We start from the raw sequence: 18,427 nt of genomic DNA, 5'->3' as shown, positions 1-18,427 counted from the left end.
AAAAGTTCAATTCAATTTAATTACATTACGACAAACTGTACCGAACGAACGAATCCTCGCTTGCCAAGGTTCGGTGCATTCCGCCAAAGCTCATTGCATGCGCGGACTCTGATGTTAGGTTACCGTCGTGCGAAGATTTAAAGGAGAAAAGGGCAAATGATATAGATCTATGACGTCGTCTCATATCATTTTCCCGGCCCGATCATGTTAAACAAAATCACATTCAATGTGCTTTAGTTTATTCAGTAGGTCCTCCGGCGCAAAAAAAAAAACAAGAAGGGACACTTTTCGTCGTCTCCACCAATCCCAAAACGTGTAAGATGGCAAATTTCTACAACACTATTTTACCAGATGATTATCAACAAGGTGTCACAAAACTATACTAGGCCAACTCTTTCGCAGATCCAGCCTATGAGCGGTACTCTCACGATTGTAGGAGTGCCCTTCTCTTTTGCAAGTTCTGGTGTCAGTAATTGAAAATAGCCAATTCAAACAATCGAAAATGGGTAAATTTCAAGTATTTCTTGAATGAGTGAATGATTTTTCTTTAACATGTTGATGCAGAGAAATATTTGATGCCCAAAATTGTGAAAATCTAAGCCCCGAAAATTCAAAATTTTCTGTTATATGTGCCCTTACACAACCGAGCAGTACTACTCATAAACCTAGCTAGATCCGGCCCTGTTCCAGTAAGTCTATTGCTGTCGGGAATTACGTCTAGGATAATTAAACCTGGTCATTTACCCGGTTAATTGGCACCGTATAAGTTTTCCTCAGAAAATAAGATCCCTTCACAAAATTTACCCTTCGCAAATTATTCCTCCTCTTCTCCGAAGTCTCTCCGAATAACCCCTTGACACTCCCAACTGCCACCTCCACCCCAAACATTTTCCCTTTTGGGAGATGTTTTATTCGTGCACGAGGGAATGCTATACAGGCTATACCTTTGGTGACAAATGTGTGAATATGTGTGAATATCATTTATTCCCCTGATGGTTAAATTTTGGTTTCGTCTTTGTAAATTGAATCCCGCCTCATTAGTGTATAAATCCTATCTGGACTGTGTGCAATGTATGAACACACTCCCAAATTGGTGTTCTGGAATTTTCTCAATACTAAAATCATTTGATCTTCATGGTGTTTGGTCTAATCATGGCTCCAACCACCCCAATAAAATTATCAAGCTGCTCCAGTCTAAAATGTATCTCTTATATTCTTCTTCGTGGCTATTTCAAATCAACGACAGTAATTCCAACCCCAAATTAAGGACTTATAAACTTTTTAAAAAACGCTTTGAACTAGAAAAATATATTATTTCGAACTCTTTCCTTAAAAGACGCGAATTTTCCAAACTGCGTCTCGGTTCCCATCGGCTTAGAATCGAGACGGGGCGTCACTGTCGTCCATTTTTACCAGCCAATGAGAGATTTTGCCTCTACTGTACTGTAAATAAAGTCGTTGAGGACGAATCCCACTTTTTACTCGAGTGTCCCTCGCTTCATCCTGCCAGAGTTTCCATTTTATCCTCACTTGTATGTTTCACAGAGTTTGAGTCTTTTTGTGTTTTCGATAAATTCCTATTTTTGATGTCCTATAACAACGGAGACTATGAAATTGCCAGCCTTATGTGTAACCTAGTAAACTCTTTACTTGCCCTCCGTTCAACACTTTGATTCTTTTTATATTATATTCACTTGATTGTATCGCCACCTAGTTTCCTTGCTGTAGTATTATATTTTGTTTTACGTTTAACATATTTTATTTGTAAATATTCTCTATTCCTATGTTATCCATTATAAAAGCGATTTTAAATGTATGTCCACTCTTGTACTGTTTTCCCTGTGTCTTGATGTTAATATTTTATTGCATGTCATTTCCTATGTAACTTGTGTATTATATGGAGCAATAAAATTAAAGTTCAAGTTCAAGTTCAAGTTGTGAAGGGCAGTTGTCACATGATTTTCGAGGGGAACAAAATTGGGATTAGTCTTATTACTATCGTTTATTATATTCCAAATCAATGTTGTTATCGATCCACAGGTGTAATGAAAATGGGTCCAGATAACATTCTGTATAATAATTTTATTTCATGTGACGAAATGCGGATCATGCAATGATTTTGGTTATTTAAACAGAATCATTTTAAAGGTCACCTGTTTCAAAGTTTTAATTTCAATTATCTACAAATATCTTATATCTTACTGTTTACTCAATATGTGAAATCTGGTGTAAATAAGAATATCATGTTCAATGTTAAAATTCTCATATTTACCTAATTGTCTGCAATATTTCGTTCTTGCAATTTGTCCTCTGGCATTTTTACCTATGGTAGGATTTTTCCTCTGGCATTATAACCAGGATTCAACAAATCGTCCATGCTTTCACTAACCGTCGTATCTTAAAAAAATTGATTTTTGAGTTAAACCCAGTAATAAGATCAATTTGAAAATAATATATAGGAGATATATGTCGGTTGGCCGTGTCCATGTGTGCTGAGCATTCTTGAAGTGATAAGAATCGAGTTATTGCAAATTGAAAGATCATGGTTCGAAAGGTAAGTTTAAAACTTACAACGTAAGAGCTGTAAAAAACACAGAGAAATAAGCGTTAAATGTTTAAAAGGATGTCTCCAATGTGACTACAGCCTAGCCTTCATTTTTGAGGTTCCGCTGTGCACATGAATCAACTGTCTCTACAATCCATGTTCATGGGCAGACCCTGCAGGAGTTTCAAATTGGGGGGGGGGGGGGTGACTCCCTAAACCTGGTAGTAGTATATAAACTATAGTAAACAGGGAGCAAGCGCCTAAGCCTATCAGGAGGGTGGTGCCCTCCCAAACCAAATTTGAAAAAATGCTCATTTACTAAGCAACTAGAGTGATTTCATATCAAAATTACCATGCAATCATTTCATCAACAAAAAAAAATGGGGCCAGAGCCCTCAATCTACCCATAATGTTCGTTGGATAATAAATGAATTATTGCGGGTTAGTTAACGGCGTTTTTTTTAAATTACATCTTCAGACAAATTCAGACGCGGATGTTCTTGTTCAGTCGAAGGCCGATGGTTCAAAAATATCGTTACGGTTTCTGAGTTAAAGTTTTAGGGAACCTTAAACGTACGCGTGAAGGTGAAGATTTTTTGGCCTGAAGATAAAGAATTTCATGGTGGAATGGAGTGTAGTCGTCGACTTTGATTCTTATCAAAGTGACGGTGATGGCGATGATAAAGAAAACACCGATTAGAACGATTTTTCGGATATCAATGATCCTACTCTACCAGTAGATGACGGGTATGAAGACGTGGATTCGATACACCTTAAAGGTATGCGGTTTCACCTGCAATAAGGAGGTTTTTGCGGCATGTGTCGCCAACCAGGGAACATGTCAACGTCTTCTTTGCTATGACCATTTTGTCAATGATGAGCCGTGCTACTTCCATCGTCTTGAGCCAGCCAGCAACCTCTCCTTTCCACTCTCCGCCAGAAGCTGTTATTGTATCTACACCATATGTAGCCGAAACAACGAAACGTGTATTGCCGGAAAGTTTTATTGTGGAAGGAACTCCTCGTTAAGTAATTGGGCGTACACCAGAAAAACGAAAGAGGTCGGACAAGGAGATCTTGCGTCAGAACGCTAAGCGTAATATACATTTTGGCTTTAAGTATACTAATCAACGCAATAAGCAGAAACCAAAGAGCAGAGAGCTCCATCCACGATGCAGCAGTACTGCATGCGGTATAAGACATCTTGCTTGCGATGAGCTACCTGACGTCCATTGTTTAAATCTAATTACATCATTCTATGATTTAGGAGATCTTGAAAAATAGCGAGAATATATTGGAAGATATTTGAAATCAGTGCCCAAAGGGCAGGAAACTGTATCTCATCAGAGCAGGCATGAAGGACCTTGCGCTCCTATCTACCGAATGTTGAGAAAAATGAAAATGTGGAAGTTTGTAATGTTTTCGAACACACTAGGGATAAGTAAGATGCGAGTGAGAACAGTTGTCAAAAAGACTGGCCCTAATGGAGTTCTTGGTCATAAAACGATATGGTAGAAGGCAGATATTGGCCAGTGAAGATGCTATGAAGAAGAAAACTGTCCTTACCCATATCAACCGCTTTCCTCGAACTGAATCTCATTATTGCAGGGCAAATTCCAACTGCAATTTCTCGCTCCTTAGTTAACAGTAAAAAAAGATGTTCGATCTATACAGCTCCGATCCATCAAATACGCCTGTGTCTTTTTCTTTTTGCTTAAAAGTTTTTAAATCACAGAACCTAAAATTCCACGTCCCTAAAAAGGACATGTGCGGCCTATGCGATACTTATCGTCAAGCGTTTCTTTGAAATGTATGAAAACCATATCAAAGAAAAAGATGAAGTGCGCAGAATTAAGGAATAGCTTAAAAATGAAACAGCCAACAATTCAAAATTGGCTGTTGGCTGTTTCGATCTGCAACAAGTCATCAGTCTGCCGATATCGAATAGAAGCGAATTATTCTATAAACGAAAGCTGTCATGCTATAACTTCACGGTATACAACGTCGGAAAACAAAAAGGAAGTTGCTATCAATGGCACGAGGGTCAAGCCAAAAGGGGCTCAAACGAGATAGCATCTTGTCTTCTCAACTGGGCTATCTAGCATTAATGAAACTGGAGTGAAAGATGTTAGACTGTTTTCTGATCGATGTGGAGGTCAGAACAAAAACTCGATAGTTCCTGGAATGATTCTCTCGTCGTGAACAAGATCGCACCCTCGATTGAAAGCGTAAGGTTATATTACTTTAACGTTATATTACTTTTAGACTGGACATGGACAAAGCGGGGGAGACAGTATGCACAGTGCTGTGGAGAGAGCAATTAAACGAGCTGGTAAGATAAACGTACCATCCGAACTTCCAGTCTTTAGTCGATTAGCATGTAAAAAGGCATACCATGTGGATGATGCAGTCGAATTCTACGATTGGAAAACTCGTTCGCAAGATACGAGGATCCTTAGAGTCCGTGAATCAGGAAATGGAATCAGAATCAGAATTGACTGGACCAAAGTGAAGCAGCTACGAGTACCGAGTTGAAAAAACCAAAGAAACTGTTATAGACTTCAATGCGACGAGAGATTTGAAAGCTTGATCATCCCCTCGCTCGACAAACAATGGTATCCTCCATCAAAGCCGCATATCCAGTCCGCCCAAAGATATCTGCTGACAAGTATGCAGATTTGATTTCGTTCTGCAGTAGGCCAACCCCTGTAATCCGTTTTGCAGACCAAATCACGTTCTACGAAAACCTGCCGCATTAATATACATGTGTATTGTCTTTTCCCATTGCCTAAAACTAAATCATTGGGTAAATATCGCATAAAAGTTAAATGAATGTCTGATTGTTAAACAAAAGGAGTTTTATCTTAATATCGATACTGATTTGTAGATATTTAATATAATGTTATAATATTTCTCTTATTGTTATCTAGTTGAAAATAAGAGACATTTTATTCAATTTGAGACTTAGTGAGTATTACTTGCTTCAAAATTTAAGGAATGAGGTATATTGATATCTAAATGCATTTTGTGTGTTGTATAGAGAGACGTACCTACAAAACAGGCAATCTTCTTTTTCACCAACTGGCGTATCTATACCCGGCGTATCTAACAGGATAAAGTGACGTATCTGGTAAAATTCAGAAAAAAATTGTTCACTCACCGACCCACAACTTTGGCCCCCTAAATCTGGATAGTTCTAATGGTTTGACCAAAACCAATAGCAACATATGATAATTAAGGTCACGTTCCATTTTGGCCAAATATAAAACTGAAATGACATAGATGTCTTTACCAATTGAGCTGCCGATTATTAACAGAATTTCAAATGTCATTTCTGAAAAATAAATTTTTCTGAGATACGACGTCAGCGAAAACATGGACTAATCAGCTCACTGCAGAAATTTGTATTCGTTCCCTTCGACACGCTGCTGTGGTGCTATGGTCATATATTGATATCGCTGAAATTTTGGATTTCTCGAGCGAGAAAACCAAAACTTTTTGAATTCTCGCGCGGGATTACCAACAGTTAGGAATTCTTGACCGAGAAAATGAAAAAGTTTTGAATTTTCGCGCGAGAAACATATCCTCGCTTGCCAGGGTTTGTTTGCCGCCCGCCGAAGCTCACAAAAACACAAACCCTGGCCGCAAACAGCGTTAGTATTGGCGCGAGCTTCGGCGGGAAGCAATCAAACCCTGGTACGCGAGCATTGAGAAAACCAAAAGTTTTGAATTCTCGCACAAATAAAAACGGGCAAACAAGGACATTTTTTATCGTTCCTCTAACCGTTTAGAAAATGTTTTCGTACGGCCACCATAAAATACGCCTCAATATATCGTATTCCTTTATAGACATATGATTAAGTACATATATCAATTGACCGAATCCAATGAGAACTGTTTCATTTTACACGTGTTTTGTTTGTTTCATGTGTTAGAATCATCATACAGATCCACAAACACTAGTGAAGATCAGTACTTCATATAATGTCGCTGTTTGCGTAATTGATTTTGTGCGTTCTACATATAATATATGTTCTCCGAGTTGCGACACGGAGTAATTCATATTTTCCACGAGAGCCGCAACGATGAATATAAGGCTAATGAAATATATTGAGAAATGTAAATTGAAGAGTCGTGTCGGAATCTGAATTTGAATTGTATACGGCGCGACGAACGGGTAAACGCGTATTAGCGTCGCAGCGGGGCGTCCGTATAACAATTTGGTTTTATATATGATTGTTTTCTGACATCAAAGACGGTGCTTGAATCATATCCTCGTAGTCTTTTTTCGAAATGATAGACGGCTGATATTTTTGTGGTGGTACGCGTAAAGATAATTCCTATCGCTCGCCATGATTACGAATATGACTCGAATATTCTACCCTCTCGAACACGCGTTACTCACATCTGTAAATCCCAATCCTTCCGATTTGTATCAAATGCTTGATAACTGTTATACTCTCCTATACGTTATCTTCGGAGTCGTAGGAAACAATTTCATAGTTATCATAATGTTGAAGCGATGTTTCTGGAAACTATCTTACAGTCGATTCCTATTTACTCTCGCGCTTTCCGACAACGTGCGCCTAGGCGAATCCGCCTGTATTCTACTAAACATTATAGGGATAAGATACATGGGGGAAAACATTGTCACTTTCTACAATGATTATGGAGTTATTCTCCACGAACAACTGGTGTTTATGGCAATGTGTATGAGTCCAGTTTTATTGGTTCTGGTTACGATCGAGAGGCTATGCGCTATCCGCTTCCCTTTCACTGCCAAACGATTCTGGACACCGAAAACATCGTCTATTATGTGCGCCACTCTGACTGTGGTGATGTTTGGTATTTTTTCATTCAACTGGACGATCACTTGCGACAATCTGTCCCCGATAGTGCAATGCACATTTCCAAACTTTGATTATGTTTTGGTCGCGTATGCTTTATATTCTCTGTTCACGTATTTTCCGGCAGTGGTGATTTCAATAGCGACTATAATGATGGTGGTTACGATGAGGTCGAAAGACGCGGTGTCCGCTTCAGGAAAGGGTACGACGAAAACGAATCAAGCCAGTCGTATGGTTCTGACCGTCATGGTATTCTTCGTTGCAACGATGATTCCAGTTTGTCTGTTCTCGACTCTGCGCGCTGTTAGGGGCTTGAATGTCGTGCTGAAAATACCCTCTTACGTCGCTTCTAAACTATTCGCTTTGAATTATGCGATGAATTTCTATCTGTATATTTTATCAGGTAAAGAGTTTCGTACGGTGACCGCCCGTTTGATTAAATGCCGACCATGAAAACGTTAGATTTATTTTGAGACGGAAGATTTTTATTTTCAAATAATTTGGGATCATTTCTTCTTCAATTCCCGCCTCATGGCCGCATGGTGAAAACCAAAACCGAGCTATGTAAAAGGTAATCAAGTTCAAAACAAACGGGTGGATCTTCGTAATACATTTTCTTCTTCCTTGTGAAATTATATAATATGAGAATAATAATGATGATAATATTCATTTCTCAAAGTAATTAATACATATATCATATACATGTGCAAAATACAAACGCCTGCAAAGACAAAATTTCTGTAATTTCTTTTATTCAATTCAATTATTCTTTATTGTCCCATAACGTTATCATTGTTATGAAAGAAAGAGGCGGTAGAAATCAGTGCTATAGAAAAGAAACAACTGAGTCCACCAGGCAGTGAGATGTAAAAGGTTTTTTTTTTTTAATTTAGTTTCCATTTTCTGTTTTGCGGAAGCATCTCCATGAGATATAACGTCGGGTTTGGTTACTTTTTACGTGAACAGCTATACCTAACAAAGTATCAACAGACCTCAGTTCGAATTAGCTGAACGGTTCCCTCAGGATTCTGAAACGATTTATGTGATTGCGTTGCGAATAAGTTGTAAAGCCATTTATGAGATATATATTGCAAAAAGCGGTGGTTTTGACTGCTAACTAAACTCAAATTAAACTTATTTTATTGCACGTATGACTAGATAGATTTAGATTTTTCCTTAAATGTAAAATTGTTTAAAAAAAACATATAAAAATCATTCGTTAGATGCATAATCGCAAACGACATGCCACGAAATCGCTCGTCGTAAAGAGACTTATCAGAGACAGGAAGTATCGTTACTGTCCAACAAGAACCACCACGACCGGAAATGAGTCTCCCTCTAGCTGGCTCATAGCTGGAGAAAAGCTGAAAATGTAATTATAGCGATAGTATTTGGAAAAGGAGCATTTTTTTGGGGGGGGGGGGAATAACGCCTACCTCCGCAAGATACTACCCTGCATCCATGCTTTCTGTCATCTCTTCTAATCTACCGAGTTGTGTATTGCCCCAACTGTTTTCGAATTGAATTTTGATCTAAATATCAATAGTCCTCATCTGATAGCTATAAGTCTACTGATGAATTAGATCAAGCAAAACTATCATGGTGCAGGACAGTGCAACACGAATCGATGACAACCTTATTCTTCTAATGTCAATATAACCATTGTGTAAGTTTATAATACAAATCATATATATTCTTCTCTTTCTCTACCCTCCGGGTATAGCTTATAGCACGTAAAATTTGAATGATATGTATATATTTCTTTGGTCAATATAACTGCCATTTTCCTTTAAAAAGCATCAGACAATCTGGTACAAAGTATACATTATATTCATACATTCTAACGAGGCCTACAGTGCGTGAGTTCTTCTTCCAGCCTTGAGATTTTTTTATAGGAAATATAAAACATGTGTGATAAATCAATTCATAAGCCGCGGGTAATAGGGGTAATGGGCTTTCAGATCAAAGGTCGAACGGTCGAGCTCATTAAAAAACAAAACATTAAAAGTAATTAAAAACTATAATATATTTTCATAACCTTGTGTATTTTATATTAAAACTAAATATTCATTCTAAGATATCAATAATTTAAAAAGCATATTGTATTAAATCAATTGGTCGCTCCACTTCGCTACGTTAAATTCTTATTTTCAGTATAAAAGTAACGAGTAATTAACGAGCTAAATAATTCATATTTAAAACAGTGAATATTCATATTTATATGCGTTAAATTCTTATTTTCAATATAAAAAGTAACGAGTAATTAACGAGTGAAATAATTCATATTTAAAACAGTGAATATTTATATTTATATGCGTTAAATTCTTATTTTTTAACATAAAAAGTAACGAGTAATTAACGAGTTGATGAAAATATCAATTTTAATAACAAAATTACTTATAAATATGAATGAACAGATACTACATTTCAAAGATATCGATTTAAATGAATTAGAAAAATATTTTACAATTAAAAATTTCATTCCTATTAAAGATTTGATTAAAACTGCGCGTCTTCGTTTTCAAGTGAAAAATATTACTGAATTAGTGTTTAAAAATCATTATCTAATGATAGAGTTATCGAAGGATAAAGATAAAATCTTATTCAATACAATAATTCCAAAATTCACAACATTTGATGGAATAGATAAACATTTAATAATTACAGATGAAATGCAATCACTTTTTAATGATGAAAGTACATTATTAAATCATAAAACATTATTTTTACACTTACGTTATTGCCCATTCAGAGAATGCTATGTTATGTTTTTCAGATTACAAGAAAAGAGATTTATCCCTGACATTCCAAATGAAAAATCATATAAAGATGTTGGAATTCAATGTAATTTAGATAATGAAATTGTTGCGCCTAAATATAATCCTAATGAAAGCGTTTTATGTAATTGTGGAAAATATTATACTCGAAGCAATAAATCACACCATCTTAAATCAAAATATCATAACACATATTAAAGATAAAAACTAATAACATAACTGATGATTTAAAAACATTAAAACATCATTTTGATTTCAGTAACTATCCTAAAGATCATGAATTGTTTAGCATGAAATGATAAATTGTTTGACAGTTGAAGTGATAAATTGTTTGACAGTTCAGTATGTCCCGGCCCCGACTAACCATCATATGGGAATGATTCATCGGACAACGCTCCGCACAGATGATCCGGTTCGCTGTCCGCGGCCCAAACCACGTGACTTCCTCTCTACTGATAATCCTCAGAAACGTGTTCGTGAAACGGTGAGTTTTCTAATTAAGAACGCATTTTAGCGGGTTATTTCTTGTAAAATCAACTGGCGATTACTTCGTATATCGAGTTCTATTTTCGGGGTTAACATATTTGTTATTTTCAGATCGATAAACACCATCAAACATGCAAAACGACGCCGGTGAATTCGTGGATATGTATGTCCCTCGAAAATGGTAGGTTGGTTGCTGAAACGCTTTCTCTTTTTGTGCAATCATCGTCTACGAATTACAGAAATACAGGAAACGCCCCTATCTCCATTATACTTATATTTACCCTCAAAACTCTGGGCAGCTGATGTGTAACAGCAATCCTGAAGTCAAGAGACATTTGGTTCTTGCCGACAAGAATGCTACTAATCGTAGTAATCCATCGCCATCTGGTGGTTGTACTTCTCACAAATTTGAAAAAATATTTAGATATATTTATTTTTTTCTAACATTCTCAACCCCCCAAGTGCCACGCCAAGTGGCAAGTGGGTTCTATGTTTCTTTTTCCCAATGGGGGAGATACCGGAGAAGAATTTTCGACCTCAATACTCTGTTGTCACCAGGGTCAGGGACAGGGTTTGAACCCATAAACCTTGGATTGACAAGACCAGTGACCGAGGTTCACTGCGCCTCTGAATTAGAGTTATTGCCAGGTATTATCTGATATGGTGCAAAAAAATTGTCGACTCAAAGATCATCTATAATCGGAATTACAGAACCAACTTCGGTAGTGTAGAGAGAATCCCACAATGATAATAAAAAAAAATATCCTAATAGTCATCTTCAGGAATAATGATTCGTGAAGATGACTATTAGGATATAGTCGAAACGTTGAAATAAACTACTGTCTCGAAGTTTCATTTTCGGACTTTTTTTTATTATCATTATGGCTGTCCTTAGTTAAGCAAGTAGATTTAAACATTACAGCAATGTTAGCGTTTACCGACTTTCTGTGTAGTTTAGAAAAGGCGAGTGGTGTGTGGCCGTGTTCATCGTGGGTAAATTCGAAGAATTCAATGAGTTCGAAAAAATATTCTAATATTTTTCAGTTCTGCCAGCAACAGAATCATTCCAGCCAAAGATCATGCATCAATCCAAATCAATTTTGCTGAGGTGAGTTTTCGTCTAGAGATTCCCTGAAGATTCCCTTGTGTATGGATTCCCTGCTTTAATCATTACATTCTCAATAATGTTCATCCTCTCTTGATACGGATTCGAACCTTGATTGCGTCGTGGGAGTCTGTCCTGGCATTCTCTCTTTTTTACACTAAGAAATCTCTCTTTAGTTAAGATATCTCATTGCAACATTACTTAAGGCGTACGTAATGTATTTCTCGGATTAAGTGGCGAAAAGGCGACACATGCGGCGTGTTTGTCCTTACTACATCCACAAAGCCGGTTGATCATACTTCAAGACCCAGTTCATCAAAGATTGACCTCGTAAGAATTAAAGCATCAGAGTGGTTTTTAGCCCAGTGAGGACTTTAGCCCCAGCGGACTATTGCGTTGACTTTTCGTCCGTCCATAGACGGATTCCAGTTGTTATGGAAAGTTTTGAAGAAACTTCAATTTAATGTCTTCAGCCCAAAAACTGGCCCTGTCAGAATCAAGATGGCTGACTGGCAGCCATTGTTGTTCGCCAAAATGACAAAATTCTACACATTTTTGAACTTTTTGAGGGGAATCTTGAAGACGCTTCGATCAATTAACTTGATCTTCATATATATTTGAATCCTCCAAGGGCCAATCAGCTTAAGAAAAATTGGGTCTATCGGACTCAAGATCGCCATCGTATGACCTTTCTAGTGCCCAAAAATGTCAATTTGACCCGAATTCTGTGTCATGTAGCTCCTATTTGTTTGCCATTTCTCAATTGGTGCAATTGGTGGCCATCTTGGTGTCATCAGTACTCATTCGTAGGTGGGAAAAAGTTTTTCCACATTATATTGATACCTAGGCATAATTTGTTACCACAATCAATTAGAAAGTTGTAGCCCATAACCTGTTCTATAATTTTGGCGAGTTGCAAGGTCATAGGTTTTTGTATGTGGCCATCAGGGGGCGTTGAATAATACAATTACTTAGTATTTCTATATTATATTCGTATGCATATTTTGTTACCACAATCAATTGCAAAGTGGTTACTCATGACATTGTCTATGATTATGGTGAGTTTTAAGGACATTAGTTATTCTATGTGGTCACCAGGGGGCGTTGAATTGTAGAATGATAGTATTCCCTTATTAAATTGCTACCTAGGCGTATTTTGTTAGCATGATCAATTACAAAGTTGTAGTTCATGACATCTTCTATGATTGTGGTGAGTTTCAAGGTCATTGGGTTTTGCATATGGTCACCAGGGGTCGTTGAATAGTAGAATTACTTAGAATTTCCATATTGAATTGGTAACAAGGCATATTTTGTTATCACAATTAATTAAAAAATCATAGCTGCTGACATATTCCATGATTGTGGCGAGTTTCAAGGTCATTGGTTTCTGTATTATATGGTCACCAGGGGGCGTTGGTTATTGAAATTGTTGGATTGTTGAGCATTTGAAACCTCTTCCCAAGTGGGCATGGTGTCCCTGAACCCCTAGTTTAGCGTATGAGGTAACCCTTATAATTATAAAGTTTGATCCTGAGCTCTTGATCTCCTAGTATTATCCAATTGACATATGCGATTCATGTTTACTTTGTAGGTTGATGAAACTACCGGTCGCATGACTGGAAACAACAAGACCTTTGCCATCTGTGGTAACATCAGATGCATGGTAAGATTTGGATTGGGGAATTGGGACACATTATAGGCTGAATAAAAAGCATCACCGAACTCAACACCCCCCAGGCGGGGAGGGGGCTCTCGTGGGGCAATATTTCTTGACTGGTCTAAATTTCGGCTATGAAGGGAATAATCCCTTTTAATCTTGGGAGTTATAAGGCTTTGCCTGGTATGGTAGGAAAATCATTTACTACTCCCTACTGACAGCAACATACACTGTAGGCACAAATATGTCTGTCTATCTGTGGGAGTGCGTAGTGGATTCTTGTCTTTCTAGGATTATAACAGAGTGCAAATTGCTATGTTTAGACTTAGCGAAAATCGATTTGCAGCTATATTTATTTTGTTCTTTACTATTCAGGGAGAATCTGATGATTGTCTCTTAAAGTTGGCGCAAAAAGAAGGATTAGTTTCAAATAAGTAAGTGTACACGCAAAAACTGATTGACATGGAAACTGCATTTGTCTGGTGTTTGTAATCCATTTTTCATTAGTGCTGTAAAGTTAGATTCCTTTGGCGCGTATCTGAATCAGGGTGTCTATGAAACTTTGATTCCTCGAAAACTCCTTAATAGAAAATGCTTTGGTGTTTGAAACTCCTTGATATGAGCAAAATGCCCAATATTCCTTTACAACTCCTTCACTTCAATTTTGAGAGATAGGTAATTAGAAATGTTAGTAGTAGACTACATGTTGGAAACTTAATTAGTAATCACCTGCAATGAAAAGCTGAACTTTAAGTTAGTCCTACTAGAGTAATAAGCTGTTTAGTGAACTCCAGTTACCATTACCTAGTCATAAGTGGTGTTATTATTGCATAGGAATTAGTTGATAATTAAAGAAGAGGGTGCAATTATCCATGAAGTCTATTAATCGATGCTTATTTTATCTGTTAATGAATGTTGTTTTCTTTTTTGTTTTCAGGAACATCTGATTCTCTTGAATTAATTGTACATAAATTCGCCTAATAAATTGTGTACCGAATATTTTAGTTGTATTACTTTCTTTTATGGAACTTCAAAGGTTTTTAGCCCACTTGGGACTTTAGTCCCAGCGGGCTATTGCGTTCACTTTTCGTCCGTCCGTCCGTAGATGGAATCCAGTTATTTTGGGAAGTTTTGAAGACGCTTCAAGTCTTGACATTTGGGTTACACATGTATCTACCCTAGACACATCTTCAGCCCAAAAACTGGCCCTGTCAGAATCAAGATGGCCGACTGGCAGCCATTGTTCGCCAAAGTCAGCACTTTTTACACATTTTGAACTTTTTGAGGGAAATTTTGAAGACGCTTTGATCAATTACCTTGATCTTTCGGATATATGTGAATCTCCCCAGGGCCCATCAACATAACAAAAATTGGGTCGGTCGGACTCAAGATGGCGTTAGAAAGTTGTTGCTCATAACGTGTTCTATGATTGTGGTGAGTTTCAAGGTAATTGGATTTCGTATATGGCCACCAGGGGGCGTTGAATAATACAATATCTTAGCATTTCTTTATTATATTCGTACCTATGCATATTTTGTAACCACAATCAATTGGAAAGTTGTAGCTCATGACATCATCTATGATTGTTTAAGGACATAAGTTTTTCTATATGGTCACCAGGGGGCGTTGAATAGTAGAATAACTTAGTATTTCCTTATTATATTGGTACCTAGGCATATTTTGTTACCATGATCAATTGCAAAGTTGTAGTTCATGACATGTTCTATGGTTGTGGTGAGTTTCGAGGTCATTGGGTTTTGAATATGGTCACCAGGGGGCGTTGAATAGTAGAATGACTTAGTATTTCCATATTAAATTGGTAACGAGGCATATTTTGTTATCACAATCAATTACAAAATCGTAGCTGCTGACATGTTCTATGATTGTGGTGAGTTTCAAGGTCATTGGTTTTTGTAAATGGTCACCAGGGGGCGTTGAATGTTGAAATTGTTAGATTGTTGAGCATTTGAAACCACTCCCCAAGTGGGCATGGTGTCCCTGGACCTCTAGTTATTTGTTTCTCAAGTTTTCTACGTATTACATGTATTTGAATGCATTCGTCGTACTGAAATAATTGTAAATGCGAATGACCCCTGTGAAGCTGCTACCGGTTCCCGATTGGCTCCCGATTCAAAATGGTTTTGAATCGGGAACCTGGAGCCAGCTTTACAGGGGTATGCAAATGGATCTTTTCCTAATGAATTCCCCAAACAAACATAATTACATCCAGTTCTAATTTTGTCTTGGATATGCTCAATTCAATGTTCTACCGACATAGGCTTGTCTCTTATAATCATAGAAAAAACCTTTATTATTTAAAAGACTAATTCGAAGTCCTGGTTTTTCAAAATGGAACTGTGAACTTAGTCTTCGATGCCAAACTTTAAATGACACTGCAATTACTAGAGCCAAGCTTGGTTGACCTCACTTCAAAAATCAATTTGATCGCCATTTAGAGATGAATTTTGTGTGCCCAGATTGAGTAAAACAATCAAACGTTCGTGATTTCTACGTATCGGATTTTGCATGGCGCCTCCAATGTATTGGACTACACAGTGCTGCCACCTTACTCCATCCCAGATGATAAACAGATAATAGCCACCTCATCGGTATCATGCCAGCACTGCTGAAATGTTACTACGAGACGCTGAATGTCGAGAGAGATGCCACTGACGACGATCTGAAGAAATCCTACAGGAAATTAGCCCTGAAATGGCACCCGGGTAGGTGTTAGATTTTCATATTGTTAGGCCTTATCCCTCCTCCCTGATTCTAGGTAGGCCTACGTGGCTTAAAATATTTTCACCAAGAATCTTAGTTAGTGTCTGATGTACCACAGACGCTAAGATGCGAACGACATTTTCTCAATACTCTTAAATCACTGTGACTTAAACCCTTTCAGTCCTAGACACATTTTTTTTTCAAAAATTTTTTCCTGCTGCCATAATATCACAGGGACTTGTCACAATTGATAGTGAATGAATAAAACCAATATCAATGACCAGGTCCACTATCCCTGTATAATATAAAAAACAAGGGTGGCAACAAATTTTCAATCTGACAATGACTTCTCCACTTCAATCGACTGTAATTCCAAAAATTCTCAACCGATTCACATGAAATAAGCTTTAATACAACCTAGAAGACTTTCTGCTTCCAACGAGCCTTTAACTACCACTCTAGGACAATTATCTCACAACGAAATCACCGTTTTTTGACGAGAGATAGCTCAAATTGGAGGTGTACCGATTCTATGGTGGACAGCAAAATGGTCGTATTTTTCACTTCAAACGATGATTTCTATGTGAAATCTTAGAGATAACCCCAACAAACCATACATTTTTTAAAACTACGCGGTCATACCTGTACGCTTATCTCATTTATTTGTATAATCCATGTGATGGGTGAGCTCGCAAGCTCAAAATCGAACAAATATACGAAAAAGTCACCTCGCACTATCGCGCTGGCGGCCATTAATCACGTGACGTGCAGGTTCGGGCTATGTTAATAGAACCGCGACAAGTCTACGTCTGTAGACTTGAAAAAAGGAAATATTTGCTAATAATACCACCCCTCAGACGAATGTTGCACTATATTTTCATAATACGGATATTTTATTAATTAACAGATTTTTAAATAAATTTTGTAATGTTTTTCGAAATCTCTAAGCCAATCAATGCGCGTGAAATATTTAGCCCGTTACTACGATATCACATGATTAATGGCCGCCCAGTTGATGACAAGTTGAACGCCGTGTTCGTCCTCATTTTCGATTTTGAGCTTGTGAGCTCACCCATCGCGTGGATTATACAAATAAATGAGATAAGCGTACAGGTATGACCGCGTAGTTTTAAAAAATGTATGGTTTGTTGGGGTTTTCTCTAAGATCTCACATAGAAATCATCGTTTGAATTGAAAAAAACGACCATTTTGCTGTCCACCATAGAATCGGTACACCTCCATTTTGAGCTATCTCTCGTCAAAAAAAGGTGATTTCGTTGTGAGATAATTGTCGGAGAGTGGTGGTTGTCGGCTCGTTCGAAGCAGAAAGTCTTCTAGGTTGTATTAAAGCTTATTTCATGTGAATCGGTTGAGAATTTTTGGAATTACAGTCGATTGAAGTGGAGAAGTCATTGTCAGATTGAAAATTTGTTGCCACCCTTGTTATTTTATTATACAGTTGCAGGGATACTGGTACCCCCATCATTGGTCTCATCCATTATCAGTCGTGACAAGTCCCTGTGCATAATATAGCTGAGGGACTAATACATAGGGCAGTAAAACTATTGGTTTTGAATTTTTTTTAGTTTTGACCGTGTTGTTAGAGAGGTGGGACTCATAAGTCCCAACAGGAAAATACTAACCCAATACCAACGGGACTTAGAAGTCCCGTGCAGTATCCAATACCAAAACATGGTAAAATAATGAATATGTATCATGTAATATAGGCCCTAAATCTTTTTTATTGAAAACTATTAAAACTGTAATAACAAACTGTTTTTGAACAAAAACATGTGTAAATATTCTACACATTCAAAAATAACCAAAACTTTTTATATTTTACATTTTTCCGCATTTCATATACCGGTACGCCCCGCTTCACCTCCAATGACATCTATTGGCAGGTAAATTTAGTTTTCACTTATACTTCAGACACACCATGGTACACATTAAAACAATTTTTGCTTTGATTGCAACATAGGTGCACTCCGCAGGTTTTGCACTTACTTTTGGGACGGGATTCCACACTGGTAATACTAAAACTTCGCATCTTCCTCTGATTTCGGAGAAAACTATCCAATGGGCCCCTAAATTCTGCAATCTTACATCCCGCGATACACTGGGTGCTTGTCTTCTACGTTTTTGTGCTGTGGGAGTGGGTTCAACACTCAATGGTCTACCAACTCGTGGCTTCCTTGAAAGAGTAACAAGACTCTGTGCAACTGCCCTTCTAAAATCAAATGTTGAAATGTTATTTTGACCACGTTGCAGTTTGGAATATACCACCTG

At 37.5% G+C, this 18,427-nt stretch overlaps 2 protein-coding genes and 1 pseudogene across 2 annotated transcripts in view; all 3 read left to right on the top strand.

The window, feature by feature from the left end:
* Positions 1-4,028: 4,028 nt before the first annotated feature.
* LOC141898884 (uncharacterized) lies at positions 4,029-5,304 on the top strand (annotated as a pseudogene).
* A 5,272-nt stretch (positions 5,305-10,576) lies between these two features.
* Positions 10,577-14,414, top strand: LOC141900198 (small ribosomal subunit protein eS21-like). The gene is made up of 6 exons (XM_074786978.1): positions 10,577-10,653; positions 10,767-10,836; positions 11,700-11,763; positions 13,352-13,423; positions 13,793-13,851; positions 14,355-14,414. The coding sequence occupies exons 2-6, from the start codon at positions 10,787-10,789 to the stop codon at positions 14,362-14,364; spliced, it is 255 nt and encodes an 84-aa protein (XP_074643079.1). The 5' UTR covers positions 10,577-10,653; positions 10,767-10,786; the 3' UTR covers positions 14,365-14,414.
* Positions 14,415-15,964: 1,550 nt separating this feature from the next.
* Positions 15,965-18,427, top strand: part of LOC141899242 (dnaJ homolog subfamily C member 21-like) — a 56,026-nt gene continuing 53,563 nt past the window's right edge. The window contains exon 1 of the mRNA XM_074785425.1: positions 15,965-16,140. Coding sequence (XP_074641526.1) covers positions 16,032-16,140 — 109 coding nt within the window. The 5' untranslated portion in view covers positions 15,965-16,031. The remainder of the gene's footprint in view (positions 16,141-18,427) is intronic.

This window comes from Tubulanus polymorphus, chromosome 2, assembly GCF_964204645.1.
Source record: "Tubulanus polymorphus chromosome 2, tnTubPoly1.2, whole genome shotgun sequence".
In the NCBI taxonomy this organism is placed as follows: Eukaryota; Metazoa; Nemertea; class Palaeonemertea; order Tubulaniformes; family Tubulanidae; genus Tubulanus; species Tubulanus polymorphus.
This window is presented reverse-complemented; position numbering and strand designations above follow the sequence as displayed.

Bases quoted from the DNA above. Each gene is read 5' to 3' on its own strand.
- LOC141900198 (XM_074786978.1), top strand. From the start codon at position 10,787: ATGCAAAACGACGCCGGTGAATTCGTGGATATGTATGTCCCTCGAAAA. The intron at 10,837-11,699 runs GTAGGTTGGTTG...AATATTTTTCAG, and splicing joins ATGTATGTCCCTCGAAAATG to TTCTGCCAGCAACAGAATCA. The intron at 11,764-13,351 runs GTGAGTTTTCGT...TTTACTTTGTAG, and splicing joins TCCAAATCAATTTTGCTGAG to GTTGATGAAACTACCGGTCG.